At 37.2% G+C, this 17,387-nt stretch overlaps 1 protein-coding gene across 2 annotated transcripts in view; it reads right to left on the bottom strand.

The window, feature by feature from the left end:
* Positions 1-792: 792 nt before the first annotated feature.
* Positions 793-17,387, bottom strand: part of LOC115441237 (LIM domain and actin-binding protein 1) — a 41,082-nt gene continuing 24,487 nt past the window's right edge. For both annotated transcript variants that reach the window (XM_030165947.2, XM_030165946.2), the window contains exons 3-17: positions 16,903-17,075; positions 14,109-14,209; positions 13,146-13,217; positions 11,992-12,154; positions 8,387-8,487; positions 7,425-7,600; positions 6,555-6,612; positions 5,016-5,171; positions 4,487-4,593; positions 4,047-4,202; positions 3,307-3,466; positions 2,839-2,999; positions 2,000-2,148; positions 1,695-1,776; positions 793-1,414 (exon numbers count right to left, since the gene is read on the bottom strand). In XM_030165947.2, the coding sequence (XP_030021807.2) occupies positions 1,412-1,414; positions 1,695-1,776; positions 2,000-2,148; positions 2,839-2,999; positions 3,307-3,466; positions 4,047-4,202; positions 4,487-4,593; positions 5,016-5,171; positions 6,555-6,612; positions 7,425-7,600; positions 8,387-8,487; positions 11,992-12,154; positions 13,146-13,217; positions 14,109-14,209; positions 16,903-17,075 (1,818 nt within the window). In that variant the 3' untranslated portion in view covers positions 793-1,411. The remainder of the gene's footprint in view (positions 1,415-1,694; positions 1,777-1,999; positions 2,149-2,838; positions 3,000-3,306; positions 3,467-4,046; positions 4,203-4,486; positions 4,594-5,015; positions 5,172-6,554; positions 6,613-7,424; positions 7,601-8,386; positions 8,488-11,991; positions 12,155-13,145; positions 13,218-14,108; positions 14,210-16,902; positions 17,076-17,387) is intronic.

The raw sequence follows: 17,387 nt of genomic DNA, 5'->3' as shown, positions 1-17,387 counted from the left end.
ATATTCAATACTCATATTTAACACACAAAGTTTACGAATGAAGCAAAGTAGCTTTGACCAGTTTGAGAGCTAGCGCAAATCTGAACTGCGCTTCCTTTGTCAAATGTATTTGTATTGCGTGCGTGATACGTTAAGGTCCCAGGCTCAAATCCCGGATCGGGAACAATGATGGGTTTTTTCTGGTCTATTAATCTTGGATTTGTCCCCGATGTGGCGTTAGGCTCGCCCCTAACTTATGGCACACATTCGAAAAGTGAGTGGCTGCACCTTTGCCAACCCTTGGGGCATGGATACAGGTGTGTTGTGTGTTTTTATAAATGTTTTTAAAATATACGAATAACTTGTAACTTTTTTCTTATAATTCGTGGTACTTTGTTTTTTAAGTAAATTTGAGAAATGTTTGCGTGGACATAGAGCTAAGTAATAAATATGTGGGAGGTATAAATGCAATGAAACATATCGTAAAATTTTATTAATTTATTCTATAATACCACAGTTTTAAGGTATAATAATAGAAAACATTGAAAAATTGTTAAGTACAAACAAATAAATACAGATTCGATTCAGTCAGATCGTATAAAAATATCTAGAATACTAAAAATCAAATGTGCGTTAACATTACAATAAATAACACGATATTTCCACATGAAATTCGAGATGGCACTTAGAGAGACAAAATGTTACACTTTATATAGATTACGGCAAGAAATAATTAAATTTTATAATTGTCAACAGATGGCGCTGTATGCCAAATAAATTTTGTACAGTGCCCGTCAGTAAATATATAATAAGATCTTGCGTATAATGCAAGAGAAATAAATAAAGAATATCTCAAATAAGATATAAGGGTATATCTTATTGAATAATTCACGCATCTCTTTAAATCAATATTGTGTAAAACTGCCGATAGATGGCGCTTATACAAAATGAGCCGGACGACCTAAGGTTACAGATCACAACATAACAAAGAGATATATGATTGCACATAAATAAGGCACTTGAGATCCCCTGCGAGAACCGGATTTTTATTCAAAATGCATTTTTTATCAGTCCTAATAATACCGTAATATAAATAAATAGTTTCCTAAGATCTAATGATATTTTTAGTAAACGTTACTTATAAGTATTCGCAATCAATAACACTATGTTAAAGACATGTCCAAAAGTTAAATTCACAACCTAAGACGCACCTCCCTTAAATAATTATTGACTTAAAAAGGGGTTCTGTTCTGCTTTTTTGTTACACTGTGCCAAAATTAACTGGCAGTTTTGAGATAAAACCAAATTAACATAGTATTATTGATTGCGCAATAATTTGTAATACAAATTGGCAAGATGTGATACAGTTCAAAATGGGATAAAAAAATGTAACGCTTTGGTAAATTGCGGGTAGTTTGAGAACGCGCGACGGTCACTGTAACAAAGGAAACAATTATTACTTAGTAATGTTAATTATCCTTTTTATATTATTTTAAGACTTAAACAACAAATTGTTTTTTTTTTGTCGGATTTGTCGCCCAAGAATACCGAGTGCCCATATTTAAGGGCTCTTAGGTCTCCATTATGTATAATTTTGGCTACCGTCAATGGACGCGCTTCGTCATTCCTGTATAATTAATGTTGGAAAGCAATGATTTGTTGTACAATTGTTTGAAATGGCGTCACATTACAAGGCTAAGTATTTCGTCACTCACCACAAATCTATTAACTTTGGTCGCGATGGTTTTCGTCACAGTCGTTTGCTGCACCTTCATGTTCTCGAATTTCTCGCGCAAACTGTAAACAATATGTTCTTTTATTAAAACCATTTTTTTTATTAATTTACTTTTTGAAAAAACATACAGGGTGTTATAAGTATTGTGGTGCAAAGTATTTACTAAAAATTGGATATTCAATATTTGTATATATATTAATAACTATTAAATTTAAACTAAACACAGAGGAAATGAAAGAACTACAAAATTATTGTTTTGCTATATAAAATAGTATAAAAAATAACCTCTTAGCAGTCTCCAGCTGTGACTCCCCGTCGTCGTCGGGCAGGTCCCGCGGGATGACGGCTGGCTCGCGGCGGACCTCGGGCTCGTTCTCGGAGACGCCTCGCTCGAACCGGTCGCGGAAACTCTTCGTACGAGCTAACTGTTGAGCCTGGAAGGACGTTGTTAATTAGTATTTACTTTTCGCTGATTACGGGTCGGGCAATGGAAAGCGTATTTGTTGAATTAGAGACATATTAATTTTGGTTTTATAGACTTTTCTGCCATCACACCCGCTGCCCCTGCAAGCCAGGATCGGCAGCATGCATCTTTACGCAGACTGGTAAAGATTAACGAGTTTATTGAAACATCACTTTGTCTTTAACTTATAGAATAGTCAGGCAGAATTTGGGAATATTAGAGTTCGACTTGTCATTATACAGGTATTGAAATACCGTTCAGGATGAGAAGATACGCTTCTGATTGCGGATTTAAAATTATACACAGGGCCATTTTGACATTGCGTTACTAAATGAAACCACGTATTCGTCTTCACCTTTGCTGACATTGTGCCAAAAATCATTCATAATAAATAATATTTTCACGAAAAATCCTGGCTTCAGTTTACTGTTTTTTTTATCGTTTTGTAATTTAATGCGAAAGTATGATGTTGCCGCTAGCACGAATTTTCTTAGAGCAGTATTAGTGGCTTTAGGGCGTGTAACTTTTTTATTTTACATCTACGACTCAAGTAACTTATTGTAAACTCTTATTTCTAAGTAGATACGTATTTGGTTTCATTTAGTAACGCGATGTCAAAATGACCCTGTATTGAGAGTACTATATTAAGTACTATACAGACCTGTTTGAGCGCCTCGTCTCCTTGCCTGGACTGTATGTACGCTCTCATGCGTTCATCCTCGCTGTCTTCTTCCTCCGAGGAGTACTCCTCTTCGGAGGTGTCCACGTGGCGGTTATTCTCGCCCGGTGGTGGGGGGGTAAAGCGCTTTAGGGGTTTGGGACCTGAAAGAGAAGGCACATTATTAGGTTGGCACGTTTTGAGGAACTAATATGTTTTGTGATTAGTGTTTTTGTTAATACCTGTTTTGTGGAACACCCTGTATACTGTCATCAGTATACATATGGTGTATAAGACCAACAAAGAACGAATTTTCTACCATAGATTATAATTACGTTATTTTATTTTAATTAAAGTAAAAAATGTCCATAACAATATATGCAAGTCTGCTGTACAACCAGATAGGATTATGAACCATGTGGTTTTAGTGAGATGTGTAAAGTCGGGCCCCACTGGAGTAAGAGAGCTCACCGGCGGGCTGGTCGTCGTGTCGCTGCTCGAGGTGCCTGAAGACGGAGATCATGCGGCTGGCGGTGTGGCGGTCGGCGGCCAGCGCCGTGTCGGGCGCGGGCGCGTCACTGCGCACCACCGACGGCTCGTGGTACAGCTCGGGGGACGGCGACTTCGGCCGCTACACCGGGGCGGAACACATTATACTTCAGTACTGATCGACACTGTACATGCTAATTCTTTACGTACACTATATAAACAATTATTAATGTATTTTATGTCATTTACTAATACCGAAGTTTTGTAACACACTGTATATATTGGTTAATTATAATTTCACTTTATATTGATTAATTATGAGCCCAGAATGTTGCTGCAGTTATAAATAAACAATCTTGTCCGTACAATTTTTTAAATGTACTGCAGTTATGTTAAACTAAGTTTGCTCGCGGATTCTCTCGTATCGTATGCACTTTCCGAAATAAAAATATAGACTATTTTACTATAAGTTAGAGTAGTTCTTTAATAAAAAAAAATCCGTTCTTGGGTTCTTCATTACACTTAAAATATCACATTCTTTATAATACTAATGTAGGCATTATAGAATGTCTCTCTTTTTAACCGACTTCAAAAAAAGGAAGAGGTTATCAATTCGACGTGAATTTTTTAATTATAAAAAAAGCAGTTCTTGCAATCCCCATTACACATACAAAATATCACATCCTGATACTCTTTTGTTTATAATACTTTAGATATGGCACCTGTGTCTGCCGCGGCGGCGTCATGCGGAACTCCTTGCGCTTGGTCTCCGGCTTGTAAGTCTCGAAGAACTTGAACCGGTCGGAGATGTCCGAGGTCTCGATCTTAACGTCTTCCACTTTGTCGGCGGCGCGCACCACGTCCTTCGGCACGAACGGCTACAAAATAATAATTAAACTACTATATGTATTTTATACAAACATTGAACCTCTTTTCTTGTAACATCCTGTGTATTTTGATGTTACATAATTATAATTATAACAATGTAAAGTCTGCGAGTTTTTTTGTAGAAAATATTTTAAACTACTGAAAAAAATGTTACACTAAAATATATTTTTTCAATAGAAAACTGCAGTATGTATGTGTAATATAAGCTATGTTTTATTTAATTGAATTAATTAATGACCCGATTGTTATCAGAAGCGAATAACTAAATACTAACGATCTCCTTCCGTTTGGGCGCCTCCTGTGGTGGGGGGGAGGTGGGCGGCATGCTCTTCGCGTTGGCGTCCAGCTCCAGGAATATGGAGCGGGATTTCTTTGAGATGCCTGCAGGAATATATGAGATGTTAAACATTGGCAGAAACATAGATGGCATACACATTTTTTTAATTATGTATAAATTTATAAACTATACAGGGTGTTGCAAAGTAAAGGTATCAAAAAACTTGTTTAGAAAATTTGGTATTTGGTTACTTAAATTAGATAACTAAATTGAACTATAATATATATAAATAAGAAGAAAACGCCTTTTTATAACTATTCACAAAATTTGGATTTATCAACGCTTTATGCAGTAACGTAGTTATGCACGAACTCAGGTGAAACGAACGAAAAAAATAAACACTCTCGGCCTAGCGTTCTGTTTCCCTTCTGTACCGTTTAACCTTTCGTAGCTACACGCCTAGTTTTAAATCGCGTTATTATTGATCCCCCGTGTCCGCAACACGCTGTATATATAGAGAGCGCACCATCGTTGAAGAGCGCGCGGTCGTCGATGTCCCTGGCGCGCGGCGGCTGGTTCTCGTCGTTGAACACTTCTCCGTTCTCGAACCGCTCCTTGATGGCGCGCGCCTTCTCCTTGTCCAGCTCCAGCTCGCGAGCTATCTTGTCTGCTGACGTCACTCCTGGAGAACATAAAGGTTTGTACTCGCCTGGATAGTGACCACACTCAAGGAAAACCCGCCACAGTACCCTACATGTGGTAGTTAACACCTAAGTTTTGTAACACACTGTATATATTGGTTAGTTATAATTCCACTCTGTATTGATTCATAAAAGCCCAGAATGTTGCTACAGTTATAAATAAACAATTTATCCGTACATTTTTAAAATGTATTATACAGTTACGTTGAACTAAGTTCGCTCGCGGATTCTCTCGTCCCATTATGCACTTACCGAGATAAAAATAAAGGCTATTTTAATATGAATTAGAGTAGTACTTTAATAAAAAAAAAACCGTTCTTGAGTTCTTCATTACACTTAAGGCGATACCTCAAGGTCCATTTTCATACATTTTGTTTCGGCTTTAATCTGGGTAACTAAACAAGTATTGGCAAGTAAAGAATTTAAATTCACGTCTAGTTAGTGATTAGTTCTCGCACTTGAAAGAAAAACGTAAAAATAATTAATAATCATGGATATTTCGGCCTTTAAAATTTAATATGACGAAATTTTAAAGGCAGAAATATCCATGATTATTAATTATTTTTACGTTTTTCTTTCAACTGCGAGAACTAATCACTAACTAGACGTGAATTTAAATTCTTTACTTGCCAATACTTGTTTAGTTACCCAGATTAAAGCCGAAACAAAATGTATGAAAATGGACCTTGAGGTATCGCCTTAAAATATCATATTCTTTCCCTTTCTAATACTAGTTATTATTGAAAGCACCTCTTTTTAATTATAAATTCACAATTGACAACATTTCAAAATGAGAACGTGCCTAAAACAAAAACACCGTTAATTTTTCTACTCTGAGTTCGATTATGAATTTTTTATATTTTTTTTATACTTAATTTTGAAGAAAAACATTTAAAACCGAAAATGCTTGATGACGTCATACATACGGTTGAATGAAATAGTTCTTCGGTCCACCTTACTATTTATTTTAAAAAACTAAGACACCGTCATTTGTACATCTCAAATGTCAATATTACAATAGATACGTTATAGTTTCATAAAATATAAACATTTGAGTATGTTGAAAAAATGAAATGTTGTCAATTAGGAATCAGACCACCAATTATACATCCTTTAAGCCTTTATTGTTATTTTGTATATGGTGTACAATAAAGGTATGAAATAAATAAATAAGTGTGTTGCCTTCCAAGTTCACTCCGGATATATCCGGTACATACAGGGCGATTCAATTATGTCGATTTCCAAAGGGTAATCATCTGTCGTCAGTCGACATTATTTGGATCCCAATCCGCTTACCATCAGGTGCAGTAAGGTGAAATTGAATTGATATTGAAGTGTATACTGGATATAATTTGAGTACGCACCTTGTTCACTCTGTAGCACCGATTGTTCGTACATTTCCTTTATCTTAGCTTGTTTACCCTGGGAAGAAAATATTCACATTATAATATAAACTAAATATGCATCAATAAGTAATTTTTATTCCTGAAGTGACTTTATTTTCTAAAAATTCTGTCCTAAATGATAAATGAATACAGTTCATAGTACATGTATTGACGTTATCTATAAATTAATAAATATCGCTGACATGTGAGTGATAACGAGTAAGTATGCAACTGTGTGAGTAAGTGTGATTGAGTATGAATAAGTTTGTTTGAGTACAAGTAAATATGAGTGGATACGAGTGAATGATTAAGAATGTGCGGCACTTAGCGTTGCCTCTGTCAATGCTGACGATTATGGGCCACGTTGATAACCTATCAGGGAGGATGTTGGCTCATCTTCCTTCGTAGGTTATAAAAAAGTATAAATGTATATCCGACGAATGAACGACATGTCATTTACTGGTAGTACTTAGGTCTCTCATATGTGAGAGTCCGCCTGGGTGGGTATCACCGCAATGTCTATTTTTGCCACCAGCAGTGTGTAGTCACTGTTCTGTTCCGGTTTAAAGGACATTGTAACCAGTGTAACTACTGGACATAATAATTAACATCTCATGTCTCAGGATGGCGAGCGCAGTGGAACACCAAACACTTTGTAATTCAAGGTGTTAGTGCTTCTACTGTCTGGCAGTCGTATCGCTTACCAAGCGAACGGCAAGCTCCTCTCGTCATTCAAAAAAAATAATAATAATGAGTATGACCGGTGAGTGGACTGACCATGAACAGCCGACTGTGTATGTTCTGTATCAATAAATAAAACGTGCGAATGAGTACGATGAGTGGACTGACCATGAACAGGCGGCTGCGTATGTTCTGTATCTCCTGCTTGCGCTCGCGGTGCCGCTCGGAGGAGGAGTGCTGGCCGGTCTCGAACTTGCCCACGATCTCGCTCATGTTGCACAGCGACACGGGCTGCTCCGACCGCGCCGTGTGCTTGTACGACTTCTTCAGCACCGAGTCTTCGTCTGGGGATAATAATAATAATGTCAGCCCTGTATTATATACTTGCCCACTGCTGGGCACGGGCCTCCTCTACTACTGAGAGGGATTAGGCCTTAGTCCACCACGCTGGCCTAGTGCGGATTGGTAGACTTCACACACCTTCGAAATGCCAATGAACTTCTCAGATGTGCAGGTTTCCTCACGATGTTTTCCTTCACCGTTAAAGCGAACGATAAATTCACAAAGAATACACACATGATTTTTTGGAAAAGCCAGAGGTGTGTGCCCTTGGGATTTGAACCTGCGGACATTCGTCTTGGCAATCCGTTCCACACCCAACTAGGCTATCGCTCGTCTGGGGATACAGAATACTATTTAGAACCCATTTAAATCGCCACGCTGCAAGCCTCACCAGTTTACAAATCCATAATAATGTCATGTTACGAACCACAGTGACATCACTTGGCACTATAGACACATCTTTACGTTCATAAATTAATTATTCATATTGAAAGTTAATATGTTTATGTTATCTATGATTGTGCACCATTTTTTTTGTATTTAAGTTATTTAATTTTTAATTGTCGCATGGCGGTTGTACATAAATTTGTAAAAGCGAAAAATCCACGCAATATGCAAACGTTCAAAACAATCAAAAAAGGGATTAATTGAAGATCCCCCTTCCTGTCCTAATAGTTATGTAAAATAAAATTGATATATAGACAGTCAAATGCAGACTTCGTATTAAAAATAAAGTTACATAGGTACCTTCGTGACTCTTAAGCCTATGTAAATAAAGTGCAATTTACCTTCATCTTCATCGTCTTCCGGCTCGCTGGAGCTGGGCTCCACGGGCACACCGTTCAGATACTCGTCCGACACGCCGATGTCCATGCCCTTTGCTTTGAACCTGACGACAAACGCTGCTAGTTACCTTTTTTTATTCATTCCCAACGAAAAGGCAAACATCAAAAACCATACAGCCTAACAGTGCTAGGTTAGAAATACATGTAGCCTGAACATAATTGGTAATTTGTTTACCAACACTTGTTTATATCGAGGAAAATATTTATACATTTTAAACTCATTGAACAAGGAATTAGTAATTCTAATGTGTAATGCTGGGCATAACTTCATTCACAAACTATCCAGAAAACCGTAGGCAATTTCGTAATAAATTTTACTTGAACTTTAATAAACACACGATAAAGTTTCTATGAACATTCATAGCCGTAATACTTATTCCGGCCCTTTTTTGATCATATCACTTATTTGAAAAACGTGCGAACCAAAAACTAAAGCTGTATGCAATACAATAACATTCACCACGTTTTTGAGACATTTGTACATAAACACTAGCCATTATTCTGTGATTTGTCACATTTTACGCAATATATTATCACCAAATATGAAGAAAAAACAAAACATACATTACGAATCACTTTCACAATAACCACACTTCCAAATTCGAAATTCAATTAAAACGCGCGAATATTCATTCGAAATTTGAATTCGAATAAATTTAATTTTGGAATATTTTATTTAATAATCTGGAAATCAACCACAAGCCGTAACACTGGCACGATGGAAATAAAACAATGAATAACCGAGTTCTCAGCGTAACAGAATTATTTTTACCGCCCACTACAAATTGACCGACGTGTGAAAACAGCTGACATGTGGCTAAGTTTCTGTTAGAAGTGGTCTTCACACCCGATAGAAAGCAGATGGTATGAGGATTCTTTGGTAAAAAAACTATCCGTGGTAACTTATATTGGAATGGTATTGTATCGCTTAGTTTTGAGTACATTGCCGTTTAGTTTTAGCATATTGTAAATTGTGATTATTATTATTATTTTTTATTTTACTGACAAATAAAAATCTAAGCATTTATTATTATTTGGGTTAAGTGGGTTTTCGATTGCAAACTAGTTTCAGTTCACTTATACGTTGCGTCTGTGATATTTCCTTAACTTAGAAGATTGAAACAATTACTTATTTATAAAAGCATTTGACTTGGCAAAAAACCTATATTTATAAGCTTCGAACTGTAAAATAATGCGTCTAAAATATATCTAGTCACATTAAGAGACGGGTTAAATAAAAAAGGTATTTGTATATTCTAAACCACACTAAAAACTCTGTGGTCGTTAATTCCCAACGTCATTCAGTTATTTTTAATGTGATTTGTTACGGACAGCGCCCCATGGCACCCCCTTACACCCTCTCCTGGCCTCTATGTTCCAAACTATTATAAGTTAATCATTTTAACTTACTTAAATTATATAAATTCAGAAGTAAATGGTAATAAAACTTTTGTAATCTTGAACTTACACTTACAATTCAACGTCATTAAAATCAATTATTATATACTACACAAGATTTGTAAACTACTGTAGATGTTTTGTGTACTGTAGACATACGCATTCTTACTTATAAACTTGATTTAGTGTTACGAGGTGGTAAGGAATTGCTTAAATAGCTGTCAAAACATCACCGGGTCCTAGTTTAAACCTTATTAAGAGGCAAGATGGCGGCTTTTCACTTACAGCTCATCGAGTAAATTTGTGTTTTAACTAAGCATAGCTTTGCGTTTTTTTTAAGTAAGGCTGATACTTTTCTCATCTACGATACGCAATGTACATCGAACACTTTGCTTCCGTCGTAGAAATCGTCTCTAGTACCGGGTAGCTCTTAAGGAATTCAAAAATAGATCATTTCAAATCGACGATGCCCGATGACGCAAGAGAGCGGTGTACGACGACTGAGTCATTTTGATACTTTAGTTTTTATACACGCTTTATTACTGAAGGGGTAGACAGAGGCACAAATACACAACGAGTGAAACACGATAGGTAGGATACGCTGTCACTATATAGGACCAACAAACTAAATGAATTGTGATTTTTTCACACAGTTAAAAATTTAAAAATTACTGTTATAAGAGTGCTCTGATTTAAAGGCTAGCTTCAAGCATAAGTATTGTGTTAATATGGTTTTTGTATAAATATATTATTTGATCGAGTAATGAATACGATTTTTTTAATATTAATGTTTTATATCATTATTTTTTTTATTATTTTGAGGCTTCAAACATCAAGTAGTATCGGTGGCATATTAGAAACAACTGTATAGTAAATCTCGAACAAAAAATTACAACACGCTCGATGTCAAAAATATATTCCTGAAAATTTAGCAAGAAATAATATTTTTTCCATAAAATGGGTCAAGATCGTTAACGCTCGCTACAAACGTCAACACTCAACGGTTGATATTGAACTTTAAGTATTTAGTGTAAAGTTTAAAATAGATTACCGTGTTTTTTACTTTCATAAGCCATAAAAATGAAACCGCGTGTTTTATGAACAGTTTTTTCAGAACACCTGCGTTATATATTTCTTTTGAACTAATTTTATGTCACTTAGTACTCCATCCTTTGAAATATGATAATTTTAATATTTCATATTTTATATTCACTTATAACTTTACATAGGCATTTTATTATTAACTAGCGACCCGCCCCGGCTTCGCACGAGTGCAATGCTGATACTAAATACACTACAGAAAAACTGTGAACGTTGTATATAAAAACATAGCGCCCCGCTCTGGCTTCGCACCGGTATAACATAACAAAATAACAGTATTTCTCCACTATTTAATGGATGTTATTATACATAAAACCTTCCTCTTGAATCACTCTATCTATTAAAAAAAACGCATCAAAATCCGTCGCGTAGTTTTAAAGACTTAAGCATACAAAGGGACATAGGGACAGAGAAAGCGACTTTGTTTTATACTATGTGGTGATAAATTATAAATATGAGCGGTACCCACACTGGTTTAGTGGTATAGTCAAGCTATAAAAAGTAAGTAGGGATGGAAATGGTAGAAGGAAGAGGGGGAAGGATGGGAACTTTCTAGCATGGGCTAAGGGGAAATGTTCGCCTTTTTAGGCCTGAATGTGTTATACAACCAGGAGGTATGCGCAGTTCACTTTGTGACTCGGCTCGAAATGTCCCACTATGTATGGGCGTGTATTCGGTGTGAAGACCAAGCGCTCAAGAATTGCTTCGGAGCGAGATCAGCTATATTACATCACATAAATAGTCTTATGCCATTTATCGGACACAATTCTGGGCTAGAAGAAGCTAATAGGATTTGGTGGGGTAAGATCGGATGTTAGGGTAATACCGTTGTAACAACATTACTGTTTAACTGTAACTAAAACTAATATAGGGGAAAATGCGGTACATTACAAAACGCCAGTTAACGCTGTATTGTCAGTATTAGGAAATATAGTCGGGCTTAGCAGTAATCTTGTAACAACGGGATTACCTTGTTATCCGGTACTTCCCAACATATTCGTCCATTAAATACATAATATTTTTTACAAGTTTGATATAGCAGTCCTTACTTGGCGAGCTTGGAGAGTAGCGCGGCGCTCTTCTCCCGCGGAGCCCTGGGTTCCGCCGGGAGCGGCTCGTCGCTGCCGCGGGCGGCGCGCTCGAACACCTCGAACCGGGACTTCACGTCCAACTGCGCCAGCTCCTCCAGCCCCAGGTCTGGCTTGTCTGATGCTGGACGGAAAATACATATTAAAATTAGAAAGAAAATTCGTGGTAGTTGACAGTTGACACAGTAGATTTTTATTCAAAAGAAGCCGAGTTTTACTGTTGGTAAGTCTATCATATGTGAGAATCCCCCTGGATAGGTATCACCGCAATGTCTATTTCTGCCGTCAAGCAGCAGTGTATAGTCACTGTTGTGTTCCGGTTTGAAAGAAAGAAAGAAAACCGATTTATTTGTCACAGACTGACATGCATAGGTACAGGCGTATGAAGGACATTGTAGCCAGTGTAACTACTGGACATAATGAGACATGTCTCAGGATGGCGAGCGCAGTGGAATACCAAACAATACTTTGTAATTCAAGGTGTTGGATGGTGTTTCTACTGTTTATGGGCGGTCGTATCGCTTACCATCAGACGAACAGCAAGCTCGTCGCATCATACAAAGAAATAAGAAATAAATAAAAAAGAAGTTCTGTAGCTTGGAGAACTTGCGGCGCATATGTATAGAATTATTAAAGTATTGTCGCTTGTTTAAACGAATGCGAAGCTTTCGCGCAGTATACTTCGCAAGGACTTGTTAAAAAGCTGCGATAGCCTAGTTGGGTGTGGAACAGATTGCCGAGACGAATGTCCGCAGGTTCAAATCCCAAGGGCACACACCTCTGACTTTTCTAAAATCATGTGTGTATTCTTTGTGAATTATCGCTTGCTTTAACGGTGAAGGAAAACGGCGTGAGGAAACCTGCATACATGAGAAGTTCTCTATAGTAAATTTTGAGGGTGTGTGAAGTCTACCAATCCGCACTAGGCCAGCGTGCTGGACTAAGGTAGTCCTCTCAGTAGTAGAGGAAGCCCATGCCCAGCAGTGAGATAATATATAATACACGGCTGATATTATTATTATCATTTAAATCACAGACCTCCATTTTATTTTCTAGATTCCATACCAAAAAAAATATTAAAATTGTGAAGACAAGCTAGTAAGATAACTATTTACCTCTAACGACATCTGGCGGCAACTCGACTGGATTACTTTCACAGATGATCAACTGGTGCTTCTTTGGAGCGGCTGCAAAATAAAAATCATCACTAATTTTACAAACTAGGCGACCTATTCTCAATTGCTAGGGCTTTCCCTTAATATCACTGATCGTTAAAAATCATAGACAAGAGAAGAACTAGCGCCATCTACTTATAGGTACATAAAGTGTCATTTTGACATTACGTTAACATAATATGAAGCCACATACTCAACTACTTCTGCTAACATTGTGCCAAAAATAATCCATCACACATATTTTCGTCAAGAATCGAAGTTTTAGTTTTCTGTTTTTTTTTATCGTTTTATAAGCTTATTCCAAAATTAGATTTTTTTTATCCGGCATGGCAAAGTAACTTCACCAGATGGTAAGTGGAGTGGGGTCGAATAGAATGTCGACTGACGAGAGATGATTACCCCACATCGACATAATTACGCTGGCCTGTTGGAACCGGATATACACAGGCTGATCCCGGAACGCGACACTTACGTAGACCACTATGGCGGGTTTTAACACCTTGTAATTCAGATATAAAATATATCCTACCACCAACGACAATGAATGCTACCCTTGCGTAACCAAGGCAGGTCGCTAGTCTATAATAATACATACATACATAACATCACGCATTTATCCCCGAAGGGGTATGCAGAGGCGCAACCAGGGCACCCACTTTTCGCCAAGTATGTTCCGACCCATGATGTGGTAGGGGGCAAGCCTATCGCCATATCGGGCACAAATTCCAGACTCCGGGCTGATACTGAGCAGAAAAAACCCAAATATCATTTTTTTCCCGACCCGGGATTCGAACCCAGGACCTCACAGCGCTATTGTACCGGGCATGCAGTACAACTACGCCACCGAGGCAGACTATAATAATGTTCGTCCCTATTCGCCCTATTTTATTTCGATGTACATACCGTCTGTCTCGTCCTCCCCCTCCACCGGTTTGGGCTCGAATAGGTGTTTAAAATGTGGCTTGCAGTACAACGTCGTGTGGTCGCTCTGGTACGTCTCCACTCTGCACAAACAAGAGATTTATCTTAATGATGGTTGATTAAAATTAAGCTGAAATATAAATCTCTGTCTTGCTAGACGTTATTTGTATAAGGACGGAGCATTGCTGTGATAACAAGTCTGTTTCTCAGTGCTGACGGTATGGCAACCTTCGCAGTGCGTAGACATAGCGCCGTTGTGATTGGCTAATATTGAGATACAACTTGAATCTAGTTGGCGGTCAGATAAACAAAGCTGAGAGCTCCGTCCTTAGATAAATAACGTCCACGAATAAAGGGGAAAGGCTATTTGTTTTAAGCTATATTTTTGGTATTAATTTATACACATATAGATATGGAATGCGTGTATTTTTATCTATATACAGTCATGCCTTTTATTCTCGAAGGGGTAGGCAGAGGCGCAACTGGTGCAATCACTTTTCTCCGTGCGTTTTCCGTCCCATGATGTAATAAGACGAGCTTATCACCGTATGGAGCGCAAATTTTAGGCTCCAATACAGAATAAAAAAATTAATATCACTTTGCCCGACACGGGTGTTGAACCCAAACTCCAGCACTGCAGTCGTAACGTAATACAACTACGCCACCGAGGCAATTAAATTATAAGTGTTGTTCTAGTAAACAGTGCTTAACCACAAAGGACATAGTCGAAAACGGCCCCAGAACCAACAAAGGTGTGATTTGCACCATAATTATTTATATATTTTTTTATATTACTTGCAAATATGTGTATAAAACGGACAAGCTGTTACATCTAAAATGAATATATAAAAGTATTGTAAGGACAAATCAAAGTCGCCGACATGTTTACAGCTAATTGTCTATAGAGATATACCAGTTCGACAAGACGATAAATCTAATTACCGATAAATAATTATTGAAACATGTTAATATATTCGATTAATATCGCGACATTTTCTTTCATTATTATAATAATATTTCATCGAGCAGTGGATGCGTCTCAAATAAATAGGTAATTAGTTTTAGGGTTAAATTGATTATAGATCAAGTTGCGTATAAAAAAGTTTTTTAGTTTGTAATTAACATTGATTTACTTTGTTTAATTAGATTCTATATAAGTGACCCGTCCTGACTGTACAAATAGCAAAGCATAATATATTATGCGAACATTTATTTTCTGTCGTACAAAATATTTATGAATTATACATAAAAAGTAGCGTTCTTCTCACTCCCTCCATCCCGGGGCCTCAAACTCTCTCCATGGTCCATATCAAATTACTATCGGATCCGCTTGTGTGAAGGATTTTCCGGGATAAAGGTCCCGCTAAATATGTTCCCGATTAAAAAGAATTGATGTTTAATTAAAATCGATTTTAGTATAAATTATCGATATTATCGATCTAGAATCTAGTCGAGTAGCATCTCTAATTCTTACTTCATTGTTCAATTCAACGTCACTCACACTTCACTCATCAGAGACAAATAAACTAGACTCTCCCTATTAATTATAACCTCAAAATCTAATCGTTTTTTTGGATTAATGCTATATCCCAGCTTGTCCGTTTTATAAATAATATGTTATGAGAATTTATTAATGATTCTAAATATTACAAACATTTTTCCATTGCTGTTGGTTTCGGGGCGAATTATGTATGAGTACAGAACAATGTCCTTTCAATAAACGACCCCAATAGCATTTTTTATCTATCTCAAAAATGGACCAATCAGAACAAAGTATTTTTGACAAGCTCACAAATGAGTTATTTTGATTGGTTCACTCTCGGAATTGGATTAAAGATTGAGATAGGAATGGTTTATTGAAAACTGCTGTAAGTCTGACTGCCTCGGTGGCGTAGTTGTACTGCATGCGCGGTACGACAGCGCTCTGAGGTCCTGGGTTCGAATCCCGGGTCGGGAAAAGTGATATTTGGGTTTTTCTGCTCAGTATCCGCCCGGAGTCTGGAATTTGTGCCCGATATGGCGATAGGCTCGCCCCCTATCACATCATGGGACGGAACATACTTGGCGAAAAGTGGGTGCCCTAGTTGCGCCTCTGCATACCCCTTCGGGGATAAATGCGTGATGTTATGTATGTATGTTATTTATGCTGTAAGTCAGTATTGTGTTTCCAAACTGCGTACCTTCGCCTTCGCAACACATTCTATTAGGGTTGTCAAGTATTACGTAACACAATTTGGACGGGAGGGGGGGCTTGTTAAACGTTACGATACGTAACAGGCGCGGGAGCGGGGTTCGTACAACGCGTTATGTAACATTGTTTTTTTATTTTAAAATAACAAAGGTATTTTAGAGACTTTCCAGTATTTTGCGTTACATAATTGTGAATATTAGAAAAAAATGATACTTTAGTTACATAACTTTTTAGGGAGCGTACAGGAAAACTTTACGGCGCGTTACATGGGTGGATCAAAAATCTTCAAAATTTGCGTTACGTAATACTTGAACAACCCCTTATTTATTTATTTATTTATCGGTACAGATACAGACAACAGAAAAAAAAATTACACAGAGTTACATTCGTAACAAACATAATATTAATCTGGCGTCCATTTACTACTGTACACAGCATTCAATTACACAGCTTCGTAGATATAAAAAAAAAAAAAAACAATAGTTACATTAAGTTTTAACACTAATACTAACAATAAACATTAATTAATTGAATTTATGGTATCATGCACTACCTTACAATCTTCAAACTAAGGTATGTACTTACGTGAGTTGCTTGTTACATTGGGTACACCGGAAGCACTCCTTGTGCCACACGCGGCGCTCCGCCTTGACCCGCTCCATGGCGTACACCGGCCGAGAGCACTTCACGCACGTGGGATTCGATTCCCCGTCCGCGGCCGCCTTCATCTTCTTGTACAACTTCTCGGAGCTCTTAGACTGGAAGAGGGAATGTTTATTGTTGGTAAATGATATTAAAAACGATTAGTAATATTTACGAAGCGTTATTTTCATATAGAGAAATAGATGCAAAAAAGGTGTTAATTATAATTAGATTTTAGCCTACTATTATTAATATAAATTATTTATTAGTTAATAATATGTTTTATTTTAATAGTATGTATACAAAAAATATAAAAGTGAAGCCGGTAGGAATCCGATTATATGGATTCCCTTCGTCAGCAATTTTACAACCAAAAGTTCGGAGGACATTGTAGCCAATTACTGGGCTAACTAACTAATCAGTACTTA

Source organism: Manduca sexta, chromosome 3 (genome assembly GCF_014839805.1).
Source record: "Manduca sexta isolate Smith_Timp_Sample1 chromosome 3, JHU_Msex_v1.0, whole genome shotgun sequence".
Lineage (NCBI taxonomy): Eukaryota > Metazoa > Arthropoda > Insecta > Lepidoptera > Sphingidae > Manduca > Manduca sexta.
Note: the sequence above shows the minus strand (reverse complement) of the source record. Positions and strands in the feature narration are given on the sequence as shown.